Source organism: Phoca vitulina, unplaced genomic scaffold (assembly GCF_004348235.1).
Source record: "Phoca vitulina isolate PV1807 unplaced genomic scaffold, GSC_HSeal_1.0 scaffold2, whole genome shotgun sequence".
NCBI lineage: Eukaryota > Metazoa > Chordata > Mammalia > Carnivora > Phocidae > Phoca > Phoca vitulina.
The window spans coordinates 2,048,780-2,064,546 of record NW_022589705.1 but is presented as its reverse complement, the minus strand read 5'-3'; the positions used below and the strand labels follow the sequence as shown (position 1 = coordinate 2,064,546).

General features: G+C 47.5%; 1 protein-coding gene across 1 annotated transcript; it reads left to right on the top strand.

Moving 5' to 3' along the window:
- The first annotated feature begins 2,680 nt into the window (after positions 1-2,680).
- Positions 2,681-12,020, top strand: HSD3B2 (hydroxy-delta-5-steroid dehydrogenase, 3 beta- and steroid delta-isomerase 2). The gene is made up of 3 exons (XM_032420519.1): positions 2,681-3,969; positions 7,779-7,943; positions 10,100-12,020. Exons 1-3 carry the CDS (start codon positions 3,825-3,827, stop codon positions 10,909-10,911), a joined length of 1,122 nt encoding a protein of 373 aa, XP_032276410.1. The 5' UTR covers positions 2,681-3,824; the 3' UTR covers positions 10,912-12,020.
- Positions 12,021-15,767: the final 3,747 nt, after the last annotated feature.

Genomic DNA, 15,767 nt, shown 5'->3' with positions numbered 1-15,767 from the left:
CAAAATGTTTTCAAATCATTTATCTATGGAAATTAATAAAAAGAAATTTCATTTAGGATGGAGTCAGTAGGCCAACAGGGGTAGCGATTATGCCCAACCACTCATCGTCAATTGCATACCCAACAGGAGAGGCACCTTGCAGGTAGATACCACTTTACTACCCCAAAAGGCTTTCCTCCTCCCCCAGCAGGAGCCCAGCCAATGAGACTGTCACAGCTCAATCAATGAAAAGTTACTATGCTTCAAAATGGAAGCTTGCTCCAATGGACTTTCTGACTTTCTGTTTATAACAGCATCCCAGCTTCCCCTTTTCCTCAAAAAAAAAAAAAAAAAAAAAGTGTTCTTATTCTTTGTTCTATGCACTTGCCTATGGTTCTGTCCTAGCTTGCTTGTCTAGGATTGCAATTCTCTGCTATTCCTAAATAAACCCATTTTTGCTGGTAAATTAACTGGCAGTTTTATTTTTTAGGTTAACTTATCTATTAAAGAACTTGTATCCAGAATATGAAGTACTCCTACAATCCACCAATAAGAACGTAAATAACCCAGTTGAAAATGGGCAAAAGATTTGAACAGATATTTCATCTAAAAGGTATAGGAATATCCAATAAGCACATACTCAGCATCATTAGTCATTAGGGAAATGCAAATCAAAAGCATGATGAGACACCACTTCTTACCCACTAGGACAGCTATAATTTAAAAAAAAAAAAAAAAAGGTGCACAATGTGGAAAAAAATTGAAACATTCACTCAATACTGGTGGGAAGTGTAGCCATTTTGAAAAGTTTGGCACCTTCTTAAGTTAAAGATAAATTTACCGTATGTCTCAGTGATTTCACTCCTACCTATCTACTCAAGAGAAATGAAAACATAGGTCTATACAAACACTTTATGTGGATATTCATAGTAGCTTTATCCGTAATGGTCCAAAAAGTGGGAAAAGTCCAACTACCCACCAACTGGTGAACCAATAAACCAAATATGGTATATCCATACAATGGAATAGTATTCAGCCCCTAAAAGGAATGAAATATGGACACATGCTACAACAGAGATGAACCTCAAAAGTATATCACGCTTACTACATGGAGCACTGGGTGTTATACGCAAACAATGAATCAAGGAACACTACATCAAAAACTAATGATGCAATGTATGGTGATTAACATAACATAATAAAAAAAAAAGAATATTTGCTTAAAGAAAAAAAAGTATATTATGCTAAGTAAAACAAACCAGATGCAAAAGACAAAATATTGTATGGCTCCATTCATATGATGTCCTGAAAAGGCAAATTCACAGTCAGAAAGTCAATTTGAAGTTGCCTAGAGCTGAGAAGTGGGAAGGAGGAGTAGCCGCTAATGGGCACAAGAGATCTTCTGGGGGTGACAGAAATGTTCCAAAACAGGATTGTGGTGATGGTTACACAAGCCCATAATTTTATTTAAAATAGTAGATTACACACTTAAAGTAAGTGGATTTTATGGCATGTAAATTATATCTCAATAAAGCTGTTTGGAAATAAAAGATATGTGATATTGTGGCCGCCATCTGCCTTGCCCTTCATTTATTTCTCATTTTCTATAGAATTTATTCCACTCAGAGACTCTAAATTCTTGTTCTACTGGCTGTTTGGCTGAAAGCGATTCCCAGAGAGACACTGGCTAAATTCTGCCAGCCTCCAACACTTCCAACAGCTAGGGGAATGAGTACCCCAGTCCTGAACAGGATAGGGGGTGTGTATGGTTCACTTACAGCATTACTCTAGCAGGCAAAGCTGTATGATGCACATTGGTAGCCTCAGGTAGGGCTCCACAGGTCTTCAGAGAACAAGCTGCTACAACTCAGTGACTACAGTCCATCTTCCCTAGCCAAGTGTGTTTGCAGCACGAGGAGTCAGGTCTCAAGTGGGAAGAGGAGAATGGCCACAACACAAGGAGAAAGAGAGACCCAGAGGAGGGTGTCAAACCCAATCTTTGTAGGGCATTTTTCCCAACAATTTAAGAAAACATTCTTTTCAAGCGCGTGTGGTGTTTTCACCAGGACCATATGCTAGACTTCAAAACAAGTCTCCATAAATATCTAAGAGTCAAAATCATACAGAGTGTATGCTCTGACCACAACAGTATTAAATTAGAAGTCAATTAAAAACAAGATATTTAGAAAATCCCCAATTTTTGAAATTAAACAACATACTTTGGAATAACTCATGTGTTAAAGAGGAAATCACAGGTAAATTAGAAAATATTTTTACCTGAATGATGATAAAAATCCAATACATCAAAATTGTTGGATGTGGTTAACCCAGTGCTTAGAGAGACATTTATAGCTTTAAGTGTCAAAAGAAAAGGGGTAAAATCAATAAGCTTTAACCCTAAGAACCTTGAAAAGCAAGAGTAAATTGAAGCCAAAGCAAATAAAAGGAAACAGGTTATTAAAAGAAGTTGATGGAAGAGAAAAGGGATAAACAATAGAGAAATACAACAGTAAATTTCTCTGTAATCCACACGGAAAATTTAATTTCACATGGGTTCTATATGTAAATATATCTGGAACCATAAAGACTTTAGGAGAAAAAAATAGAAGAGCATCTATTGGGACTAAAAATCAGAAAGTCACTGCTTCTGGGGTAGATTGGTGGGGGGAGGTGGGAGCTGACTGGAAAGGGGCAGGAAAGAACTTTTTGAGGTGAAGGAAATGTTCCATATGTTGTCTTGGGTGGTGGTTACAATGGTGTATGTAATCGTAAAGGTTCATTGAACTAACACTTAAGATCTGGACGTTTTAATGCATGTAAATCACACCTCAATTTTTTAAAGTAGAAAAAAAGAGCTTATGGTGGTGGTATTTGGACAGCTCTGGGGCACAGGCTCCAAAAGCATTCACAGCATCCTCTGAGACTCTGCGGAGAGTGGTTTTGCAACCAAAATGTGAGATGTGTGCAAACGTCCGTAAGATCCACTGTGGCCACAACTACACCTATTCTCATTATCCAATTTACAGAACTAAACAGTTATCACTAGAGGGCTTCCCTTCAACGGAGATCTTCCTCCCCACCCCAGAGCTCTCCAAAGGTTGCCAGGATTGAGGTTCTGGATATATGGGGTTGGAAAAAAGTCCCTTCCCATAGAACTTCAAGGGTGACTGGAGCTGCCACCATTGCAAAGGTCTACACTTTGCGAGAGAGTAACATTTCAAATGGTACTCTGAGAGAGGAGCTAATGGACTGCACAGTGGATTTTCTCCCCAGATGCATTTACTTCACAAGGCAAAAATTCCCATTGTGCTGGCAGATTTTGTCTTTTCATTTAAATCCACAGACTGTGGAGCCCAGACACCTGGCACCGACTGCCGGATGTCTTGTTGTGGGGAGAACCAAGCCTTTATCACACTGTGGCCCTGAAACATGCTTCCTGTGCCTGGGAGGAATGAGAGATATGTTAAAGGTCACTACTTTTGGGGGAGGAGGGAACCTGGAGAAGGCATGAGCAATGAGTATGTGGTAAGAGTTCAAGGTGAAAAGGCTGAGCCAAGAACAAGAGTGCATAAAACTCCAGTCCTGCCTTTGGGAGATAATGAGACCAGAACCCAAGCTCTTTCAACTGGCTTCCAACAGTCTAACAGGTTAGAGTTTTCTCATTTTCTTTCAACTATTCCTGGGCATGGGAGTTTTGCAAAAACAGAGTGGAGGGAACAAAATGGTTTTTGTAAGCCTATAACGACTTGACCTCTCTTTCTGACCATCCCAGGGTCATCCTGTAATCTAATCTGCCCCCCATTTTTCTGTTCCTGGAGAGTGCTTCTTGGCAACCAGATCTGACCATGGCTGGGTGGAGCTGCCTTGTGACAGGTGCAGGAGGGTTTCTGGGTCAAAGGATCGTTCGCTTATTGGTGGAGGAGAAGGAGCTGCAGGAGATCCGGGCACTGGACAAAGTCTTCAGACCGGAACAGCGGGAGGAATTTTCTAGTAAGTGAACTTGAGTTCATGGGTGGGTAGCTCCATCTTAACCCCCTCACAGGTATGGGGAAGGGGTTCTTGTCTAGCAAATCAAGGAAAGTTGTAGCCAAACCGAGGCTGATCCCCTGTCCAAAGTCATCAGAAAGGAAATCACAGGTGGTGTGGTATAAGAGATACAGGGCTGTCAGGAGACTGGGTCTGACCCTGATCCGGAACTAGAGATCCGGATGACTATAAGCCAGCCACTCTGGCCTCTAGGTCTCTTTTCTTCTCATTTATAAAATCACGTTATCTCTCCCTTGTCAACAACTCTTTAATGTTCTGAGGACTGTGGACTTGGCCATGGCTGTGCAACATCTGCAAAGGTCAAGCAAGCCCCGTTACCCTGGAGACCCTGCTAGGGGTTCCCTGCCCTGCTTGAGTGCCCTGGTCTTTCTGTGGCTTCACTCAGCATCTCCAGTGAAGGTGAAGCTGAGTGTGTGTGTGTGTGTGTGTGTGTGTGCGCGTGTGTGCATGCGTGTGCGTGCGTGTGTGTGTGAGAGAGAGAGAGACAGGGTGCGAGGGAGGAAGGTGAAGAGGACACACAGTGTACAGCGTGGGAGGGAGCCAGAGACAGAGTGTGAGGCTCCAGAGTGTGGATTCCTCATGTGGATTCCCTGTACATCTCTTCTTCCCATTTGTCCCTGCTCATCACCACAAGAAAAGTGACTGCAGAATCTGCTCACTGCTCTGCTGTTTTCCCAGACTGCTGCCCCTGGTGCAAAAGCAAAAGCTAGATTTATAAAACCTGTTTCACCCCCCAAATCCTCAAAACAGCCCTGTGAGGGAAGTAGGAATGGGGTCTCACCCAACAGCATGCTGAGGAAATTGAGGTATACAAAGGTAAAGCGACTTGCGGAGGCCTTCTGATTAATGGACCTCAGGGCTCAGAGTAGAGCCTCATCACAGACGCCCCAGTCATAGGGCTCCAGGGCTGCCTCTTGGCAAAGTGAGTCTTCAGTCTCTCCCATTTCCCCACTGTGTGTCCCCAAAGCAATCCCTGTCCCCCTCCCCAGCCCCTGCGGTCTGGACGTCAACACACAGGCCCTGGGTGCCCAGAAGACCCCACCTCCCCACACGGAGACCCCCCACCCACACCGCCCTCCAGGACTGTGCACACCACTCTTCTCCTCTTCTTTCCTGTGCTCTGAACATCTCAGATGTCTTATTTCCTCTACCCTCTGCTTCAACGATGCCTCTGATGAACACACATGAACATACATGATCAACATCAACTGTCTGCAGCCCTTACGTCTCAGTAATACTTACGGTCCGACAGCTGATGCCCGGGAAAGGCAATGTTCAACCCAGACGAAGGGTTCCCCTGTGGGACCAGTCAGGTGGTGTCCAGGACGGGCAGGGGCTCTGTACAGCTCACAATGGAGAATCCTCACGGTGGTCGTTCTGCGCCAGGCGCTGTGCTCAGTGTTCTATGCGTGTCAACTCATTTGCTCCTCGTAACACCTCTGGGGATGGGTAATATTATCCTCCTCTTTTTTGAAGATGAGAAAGCAGGCACAGAAAGTTGTCTTAGTCTGTCAAGGCTGCTACAACAAGATACTACAGGCTGGGTGGCTTAAACACATCAGAAATTTTATTTCTCACAGTTCTGGGGGCAGAAATCCAAGAGCAAAGCAGAGTGAGGCTCTGGTGAGAGCCCCCTCCCTGGTTCAGAGCCGTGTCTTCTTGCTGTGCCTTCACACCGTACAAGGGGAGAGGGCTCTCGCTGGGATCTCATTTATAGGAATACTGATCCCCTCATGAGGGTCAAACCCTCACGACCTGATCACCTCCCAAAGGGCCCATCTCCTAACAGCATCACATTGCCATTAGGATTTCGACACGTGAATTTGGAGGGACACAAACACTCAGACCACAGCAAAGACTAACTTGTTCAAGGTCCCCCAGCTGAAAAATGGCAACACTGGAATTGAACCCGAAGGTCTAACTGCAGAGGCTGTGCTCTTAGCCACTAATTTGTCTAGTAGCTTCTCTTTGGGCCTCCCTACAATGCGGCCCACATAACATAAGCAAGTGTATATTTGAGCTACGCAGAATACTTGTCCCGTCCACAGAGCCTCGAGGAGGGAGGGAGCTCTACCTCCACCACCAAGACATCTGCAGCGCCCTCTTCTGGTCTCTCTGCACCCTTGCAAACTAATAGGTTGATCTGAGCCTGTCTGCTGAAGTCAGCACCAAAGAGACAGAAGAAGGTCGGGGAAAGGCAGAGGTGGAGACCCAATCAGAGAAAATCCTACTGATTCCCAGCAGCTTCTCCCCTGCCTTTCTCCCACTTTAGGGCCTTCTTGGAGCTGCCCAACCATGGGAACTAGCTCAGGGCACAGCAGACTTGACAGAGGCTTAGGGAGAGCAGATGGTTCTTCCAAGTTGTAACCCAGGAAGGACATTTCCCTGCCCTGTATTTTTCACTCTGAGTTTCTCTCTCACTGTTCTCTGGCCTCCGTTGCCGATTTCAGTTAAATTGCCTTATCCTTTAAATACATACATACATACATACATACTTAGACTTATCCTTAATCTGCCTCAGAAAAAAAAAAAGCGCGAGTCCTGCACTTGGGTGACAGGGGAAAGAGAACAAAGCTTGAAGGCAGGGAGCAGGCTTGAGTCTTCACTGGAGGTGTGACTCAGACCTGTCCCTTCACCTGTCTCCTCCGGAGTTGCCTTGCCTGTATAGTGGAAATCGGAATACCTATGTCATGAGATAGCTGTGAAAGAAGAACCAGAACGCTGTGAAAGTTGTGTGCAAAGCAGAACGCACAAAGTAGGGTATTTATCCAAACCGTATGTAGCACCATGTTTAGGTCACGGGCCCGTCTGAGGTGATGATGTTACTGGCAGTACCGCCCCTTCCGGTGGATTTCAGAGGAGCTGAAGACCCTGAGGTTGAAGCCACTGTCCTTAGCTAGATGGCCAGAAAGTTAGTCCCTTGGTGGCGGACTCATTTTCAGCACTGATGTCTGCTTTAGATGATATCTAATAAGGTTTTTTTTTCAGTTAGACCTCTCATTTGGGCCCTTCCTAAATTCCCCGTTACTGGCTTCCCTATCCTTCTGGTCACCTAAGCAGGAAATACTCAGGCTGACATGGACTCTTGCTCTTCCTCTCGGCCTCTCTCCAGTAAGAACAAGGACCCGGCTGCATAAGGTCTGAAAAGTCAAGGGCGTGTATCCCTCCCCTTCCCTGCTTCTGCTGTGGGAGCCCTGGTTCTGCCCTCCTCCTCCGAACTTTGCTGCAGACATTCTCTCGATTGCTCTCTCGATTGATCTCTCGATTGCTTTGCTCCCTCTTAGACGCACCACACCGATCCATTTCACGTACCGCAGCCAGGGTTGGCTGCAGCTGCGCCACAACTCTGTTTATGTTTCTCTTCTTGTGCCAGATCCAGGCGGGATTCCTCATTCCCTACAGAATTAAATTCAGATTCTTTCCTCTTATATCCACGCTCCATAATCACCCCACTCTCCTTAATGAATTTTATGAACTTCCCATGAATCTCTTTAACAATTTTCGTCCCAGGCATACTTGACTCCTCACTGCACAAATTCTTTTTTTTTTTTTTTAAAGAATAAAATGGGGTGGAAACGGATGTTTGCTCTTTCCCAATAAATGCTACACATTCTGACTTCTGTGCCTTTGTTTACTTGTTCCTCCCATGGATTTATCTCCCATCTCCACCCTCCCCCTGGGTAAACACCACCTTTATCAGGAAACTTCCAGATCCAGAAAGCCTTCCAATGACCTGATTCATGTTCACACAGAGCTCCAGAGCAAGACCAAGGTGATCATGGTGGAAGGAGACATTCTGGATGAGCAGTGCCTGAAGAGAGCCTGCCAGGGCACTTCGGTTGTCATTCACACCGCTTCTGTCATTGACGTCATGAATGTCATTCACCGAGAGACCATCATGAATGTCAATCTGAAGGGTATAGTATCCCAGGGAGGATATGGAGTGAGGTGGGCGAATGAGGCTCAGAAAACAGACCAGGAAGGGAGGAGAGGCCCCCATCACTGAACACCCGCTGAGCCTGCTCCAGCTGCTTTTTCTTATCACCACTGAGAGATTCAAGGCTGTTATGCTCAGTTTTTTAGATGAGGAAACTGGGGCTGAGCAAAGCTAAGAAACTTGTCCAAGTCCCCCTGAGTAGGAAAGCTAGAATTTAAACCCACACCTGTGTGTCTCCAAAGGCCACAAAAGCTCTCTTTACTGCAGCTCCAATCAAGCATCGACTCTAAGCCAACCTTGAACTCTCATGATCCAACTACCTTCTGCTTCCCCTGGGCGAAGACCAGATCTTACAAGTGCCTCCCTGGTCATCATTTTAGCCCTTCTGTGCGCCTCTAAGCTGGTGGTCACACAGTAAGGCCAAGAACTAAGAGCTCTGTGATAGAAGGGCCCCCGTGTCCACTGTGAGCGAAGGGCCACAGCTCCAGGCCAGTTTCCTTCAGGCAGGACTCCTGTGCAGGATCACCCAGCGTAATGAGAACATCTAGCACCTTCCTGCTCACCCCAAAGAAGGATTCCTCTCAAGAGACCTGCAAAGCTAGTTCACAGCCGTCTGGCAGGACAGAATTACCCAGGACTGGCCTCCCCATGATATCTTCTTAATGGTAATAGCTTCCCCTTCTCCATAAGAGTACTTCTTCAGCTCACTGCTGGGTCTGCTATTAAAGGGTCGTTTCTAGCTAGGTGCCCAAAGTACACCCTCCTTAGATCCTCATCCCTTAAATGCCTGGTGGTTCTTTCTGGATTGTGGCTTTCCAACCTACTTTAAAACTAGACACCTTTATGTAAGGGATTAGCTTAAATCCCTTATTAGCTTCACAAGCAAAGTCATCCTTCTGAGCCCTGGAGGCCAGTCTCTCTAGGACCACAGTGCCCCAACCCCCAATCGCATCTGGTTCTCATGACCTGCTCTACAAAGTTAGTCGTTAGATAGAGGCTCCTTTTCTAAAGCAACTCATTGCTTTAGGGTCTCCAGCCTAAAGTAGCACAGTCTCAAAAAAGACCCTTTCTAGTTTCTACTTAGCCGTACCCTCATCACTCCCACACTGCAAGGAGGGTGCTGCTAAATTAACCAAGTTTTCCTTTTTAGCCCCCTCTGCTAATTCCTGCTCTCCAGGACTCCCAACAGCAGAGGATTTGAAATCCCTGAGAAGTGGTAGAGGCATCAGTTAATTAAAACTAATGTCAGTTCCGGGTTTAGAAGATACTTCAAATAATGGTCATTTTTCCCTCTGCAGGTCAATTGGCCCCAAATTTTCTCAGCCTCTAGTTTTGATTTTTTTTAAAAAATGAGTCTGTCTCTCCCAAAAATCAAATTGCACAAAGACCTTAAAAAGGATTATTTTTAATACCAAAAAAAAAAAAGAGAGAGAGAGAGAAATAAAAACGATGCTTTGCGGGGAATGTTCTTTCTTGTGGAGAAGGCGCTCTGCATTACCTCCCCCAGCTAAAGGGATTCTGCAAGATCCTCCCATTATAGGTGTTAACCACCAGAGGGCACACTTCCCCTTCCGGTTCTCCACCAAGCTCAACATAGAAGGCCAGCGCCAGCCTCCAAAATACTAAGTAAAAGGAAGGTTTATCACCCTCACTTTTCAGACCTGGGTAAAGGGAGTCACAGTCAGAATTAGGAGTGGCCTTTGTAGGGAGCACTCAATCAGGACTAGGTAAAATTCCAGTCCATATTCTGAGAGTATGGCCTCATAATTTTTTTTTTATTTAAAATAAACTGTTTTTAATGAAGTGGTAGGGATAAATGATAATTTCCTAATGTCTTCCCTCAGCAAAATATAAAATAGCAACCCTCTGTCCTTTTCCAGAATTCAAGGTACACACACAGGTCCAGGAAATCCAAAAAGCCTAGAAATTCTTGCTCTCCAGAACCCAAAGGTCGGCTTCTTCTCATTTTGGCAATTTTGCATTTTTCCTATGGCTATAGCATGCTCAGATCTTAGGTCGGAGACACAGAGGAATGCACTCCTGATCTGCAATAACCACCTCACCTGGGGGAGGCGGTGGGCATGGCTGGGCCTTCGGGTTATTTGCTGACCCTGACGGTGTCCTCCCCCCGGGCAGGTACCCAGCTCCTGTTGGAAGCCTGTGCCCAGGCTAGTGTGCCGATCTTCATCTATACCAGTACCATAGAGGTGGCTGGGCCCAACTCCTACAGGGACATCATCCAGAATGGCCGCGAAGAAGAGCATCTCGAATCAAGATGGTCTGCTCCATACCCCTACAGCAAAAAGCTCGCAGAGAAGGCAGTGCTGGCCGCTAACGGGTGGGCTCTTAAAAACGGCGGCACCCTGCACACCTGTGCCTTAAGGCCCATGTATATCTATGGGGAAGGAAGCATATTCCTTTATGACTATATATACAAGGCCCTGAGGAACAATGGCATCCTGACACATCATAGCAAGTTCTCTGTAGTCAACCCTGTCTATGTTGGCAATGTGGCCTGGGCTCACATTCTGGCCTTGAGGGCCCTACGGGACCCCAAGAAGGCCCCAAGCGTCCGAGGACAGTTCTATTACATCTCAGATGACACACCTCACCAAAGCTATGATGACCTCAATTACACTTTGAGCAAGGAATGGGGCTTCTCCCTGGATTCCAGAATGAGCCTTCCTATATTTCTGGAGTACTGGCTTGCCTTCCTACTGGAAATAGTGAGCTTCCTGCTCAGTCCAATTTACAAATATCAACCCCCCTTCAACCGCCACACAGTGACATTGTTAAATAGTGTATTTACCTTCTCCTATAAGAAAGCTCAGAGGGATCTGGGGTATAAGCCACTCTTCAGCTGGGAGGAAGCCAAGCAGAAAACCATGGAGTGGATTGGCTCCCTGGTGAAACAGCACAGAGAGACCCTAAAAATGAAGACTCACTGATCTGGGGGTGACAAGGACGTAGATGCAGATGTTGTTGGGAGACAGCTATCAAGCTCTCCCCTCTGGCATCGTACGGAAAGAAACAAGGCCACGAGCCCAAGTCCTACTGTCTCCCTTTTACAAGACGGCCGTCTTACTGTTTTCCTCCTACCACCAGAAACCTTCCCAGTCCCTGGTCCAACCAGAAGCTTTCTGTCCTGCCCACGCTCCAGAGGACAGAGAAGGAGATTTGCTGGAGCTCCTAATACAAAAGTCTCTGCTGCTGGCTCTGAGCTATTCAGGCCTCTTTCATGTAGAGTTTTGCCTATTATTTCCATTCCCTTTGTTATGTGCAAAGCATTTCTTATCTTTTACAAGTTCCTATTCCTACATGCAGCTCAGTGAAAAGAGTAATAAACATTTTAATGCCTAATCTGGAGGACGCCGTGGTTGATGTGAATACATACCTTCCCCCTCCCCCCTCCATTTCTAGGGGGATGGAATGGAGGTGGGCAGAAGTGTCTGGAGGGGGGGAATTAAGTTGGACTAAGCACCTGCTATGTTTCAGGCAAATATCACTTCATTTAACCCTCTTCAGAAACCTCGAGGTTGGGATTGTTACTGCCTTTTATTGATAAGGAAACTTGATCATCAGAGGCCACTCACTAACTGCTAAGTGACCAGGACATTTAGCCCAGAAACACTGATTTGAAAGCCTCTATCTGTCCACTGAATCTTGCAGCCTGAACTGCTTAATTTACAGCTCGATGGGGGTGGGGTGGAGGGGTTTGTCAGCGGTGCAGCAGAGCGCAGACAGCAGTGTGCCCTGCAGCTCCTTGGGGGAAGCTGGCTCCTTTGGGTCACCTCCTTCTTGCCCAGCCCGGTGCAGGAGGCTCCCTAGGACCCAGGAGAACCCCTGAGGGGCAGCTGGGAGGGTCTTCAAGCCCTTGCCCGATGGCCTGGGCAGGGGAAGGAGAAGCAGAGACGTAACCAGCCTCTACTGCCAATGTCAGTGTCCTTGAAGACCCCTAGGACCCACCGGGGCCACCCTGGCAATTCATAGCCAGTATCTAACCTTTCAAATCACATCATGAAACCACACCAGGGGTTCCCAGGAAAGTAAAGGGAACAGGTGTGAACTCCCCTAAAACTTTGTCTCCTACCCAGCGCAAGAGATAGAGAGGTCTACTACCCCCTCCCCCGCTCCCCCCAGAATCAACTCCTCCCTAATCTTTTCTCCTCTTCCCATCTCTCCCTTACACTGTCTGCTGGGATGAAGCTCTATCCCTCTACCTCCTTAGCCTCTGTCCTTTCCCTCCATCGTCCCCTTCATCACTGGCCTTCTCTGTCGCCCTCAGGAGAGGAAGCCAACCAAGGCAGGTGTGGGGACTTGAATGATGACACAGTCATCAACTGAACACAGGACCAACAGTCAAAGGAAACACTTTCAGGGCCAGCAGAGGCCGCGTGGCCTGAAGCAGGTGAGGAGGTGGCTGTCGGGCTCAGAGAGTGGGAGGTGAGAGCTGCCTGTCTCCAGACTGGGCTGTTGCCCATCTTTATGAACCAGAGCCCCAGAAGAGTCACACCCAACATCCAGATGGCTTCTTTCTTACCCAGGGAATGTACCGATTATGAATTCAGTTGAATTTGATTACCCCAAAGGAGATAATTTATGCTTTCATTCTAAGGAGAAAGGGGAAGAATATTCTGGTGGGGACGAAGGTTTCTATCACCTTCAAAACCCCAAGGGCCAGAGGATCAGCAGGGGGCATCGGAGCAGAGTGGCCCCGTACCATGGGGGTAGGTGAGAATGAAACACTCCCTCCGACCTCCCCGCAGGGCACAGAGCACAAGGGGTAGCCCCTGTCCAGCTCCTGGGTGGTGCACACACTTTTACACGTGTGTGCCAGGAGCCAGGGAAGGGAAGAAGGGGGGTGGAATCTGGGACGAGGGCCCCTCAGCTGAGTTTTTAGCCTAGTGAGATTCCGTATCTCTGAACCCACCAGGGCAGGGAAGGAGCACTGTGAGCAGAGACAGAGGAGAGGGCATGTGACCAGCTGGTGGTCTAGCTGAATAAGCATAAAGGCCTTGGAATGTTTGGGCCCAAGACGTTGGCCCTTCTTACTTATACTGGGCACAGAACTGAGGGCTTCCGGCCTTTAGAGCTAATGCACAGCAGCCCCCTTCCCTCCTCCCTCCCTCCTCCCTCTGCTCCCCTCCTCCCTCTCCCCTCCTGTCCCATTCCCTCCCTCCCTCCCCCCCAATCTCCTCCCCTTTGCTTCCTCTTCACCTCCATCTCAGTCTACATCCCCTTCTCCCCCCTTTTCTTTCCTGGCCCCCTCCCCCACCTGGACGCAGCACAGAGTAGGGTGAATGAATGAATGAAAGGGCAGGTAAGTGCTCAGCCACCCGGTTAAGCCCTAAGGGTAGATGAGTCCAGGGAACGGAGCTCACGGGGGAGCCCCACAGAGCAGTGGGGTCTCAGCTAGGCCTTTAAGGGTGGGTGGGGCTTGGGTAGAAGAGTGAGGTGTTCCAGACAGGTGAGGAGCCTGAGCAGTGGTGCCAAGGAGAGGGTGAAGGGGAGTGAGGAGGCTGGCCTGCCAGGTGGGAAGGGTTTACCCCAGGGGGGCTTAGATCGCTTAGGGTGTCAGACGGAACAATGAGGCTGGCCTCAGGGCAGAGGCGGATCGGGCAAGTGGGTGAATGGCTGGGGGAAGGGCCCACAGGAAGGTGGCAGGGGGCCTGAAGGGGTGAGAGGGGGTGAGGTGGACTGGAAAGCCAGCCAGACCAGCTGCTGTAGAAACCCAGAGACCCTATCTTTCACCCCATGTATAAAATTCTCAATTACTTTATTAACATACAAAGAACAATAACCAAAACTGACCTCTCATTAGTAAGTCAAAATACCCAAGAAAGAGCTGAAGACTGGGACAAGGGCAGGGCCGCTCTGAGATTAGGTTGGGCCTCCTCATCCCTGGCATCCCGACAGCTCCAGGCAGTCTGGCTCACCCTGAAATGGATGAAGCTACTGGGGGAGGTCATCGAAGAGATGTGACTGCTGACTGACCCTCAAGCTGGACCAGGGCTCTCAGAGGCTCCTCACCCCCTCCCCTATCCTTGGAATGCGGGCCCTGCTTGCCTTTCCCATTCCCAGAGGCTGCTCCAAGGATACAGCCTTGAGATAATGATGTGGTGTTGAGAACACCTGTCCAGTATCCATGACCAAACCCAGTGAAGGCCTCCATATAAACTTTTAAGATCTGGCAGGTGGGTGCAAGGATCCATTCGTCTTGGGGCCACCCAAGACAAGCCTCATAAGTAAGGTCCCTTTGCTTCTTATAACTGCCACCTACCAACCTGGAGTGGCCTCTTAGGTCTCTCCCTGCCCTCTGATTGTAGGAATCGGCTGCAAATTACACCCTTACACCCAGGAAGCGCCCATGAGGATGGCGAGTCAAGTCTGTACCACAGTTCGTGTGAATATTCACGCTTTTTCCCTGAAGATATTTCAATGTGTGCAATTACAAAGTCCTGGTCCAGAGCCTCCTGGGGGTGTTATGTAATATATGATATTACCTTATTACCTTATTAAAATCTAAAAGAAATCTGAATTTCAAAACACATCTAGCCCCTAGAGTTTTGGACTAAGGATCATGGACTGTTGGTGGCCAAATTATGTGCCAGGTATTGCTTTACACATTTTAGATAATAATCTTCAAACATCACTCAAAAGCAGGTACTCTTTAATATCCTAATTTGACATCTGAGGAAACGGCAGCACAGAGAGGTAAATAATGCGCTCGAGGTCATCCAGCGAGTTCGTGGTTCAGGCATAGTAATCAAAGGACTTCCAGGGGTCTACATGAAGATGTGAAACTCACATGCCTGTGGGAGCCAGTCCCCCGGATTGTAAGTGAGGCAGGCTAGAGCTGAGAGGCCTTGGGGAATGGTGGGGACTGTGGTGTGCAGGAGACCCCACACTCTCTGCTCCTGGGAGGAGCGGCTGCAGCACTCCTACTGATTCAGGCCTGGGATGCACCCCAAGTTCCCAGATCTTTGGACTCGCCGAGGAAAGCAAAACCTTCCCAATCTTTATATGAAGTTTCTTGATTTCTAAATATTGGCACCTAATTCTAAATTTCGAAAACAGTGTGAGGATCAGCTCTGAGAATGTGTGGGCTGGTGCTGCAATCATATCTGTAATATTTTATCTCTTAAAGAGTGGGCGGCCCGCGGTGTTCATTCTTGGCAGTAGGTCCTGAGTCTACGTTACAGCATAATCTGTACTTTTCTGTATGTTTGATATTGGTTGTCATTTTTTGAATAAATTAATTTTGATTAAAAAAAAAGAGTGAAAACTAATGAAACGCATCTGTGGGCCAGACCCACAGCTAAGGCTTCCAGTGCTCCATCTCTGTTCCCAGGCTTGTGGGGGCAGTAAAATGTGAGACATGGCAGGTACATACACAGTAAAATGTATGAAGGCCGTCAGAAAGAGGATCCCAGGGACGCCTGGGTGGCTCAGTCGGTTGGGCGGCTGCTTTCAGCTCAGGTCATGATCCCAGGGTCCCTGGATCAGTGGGGAGCCTGCTTCTCCCTCTCCCTCTGCTGCTCCCCCTGCTTGTGCTCTCTCTCTCTCTGACAAATAAAATAAAATCTTTAAAAAAAAAAAAAAGAAAGAAAGAGGATCCCATCAGGGTAAGGGACTCAATAAAGCGCTTGCATTTGGGTTGAATACTGAAAGATGAGTAGAATTTCAACAGGCAGAAATGGGGGGGGGGGAACGTGTCCCAGGCAGAGGCAAGGAAGTCTGACAAGTCGCAGAGGTGGGAAAAGGGAGTCCCTTTCAGGCGGTATGGACAGACCAGAGAGCATAG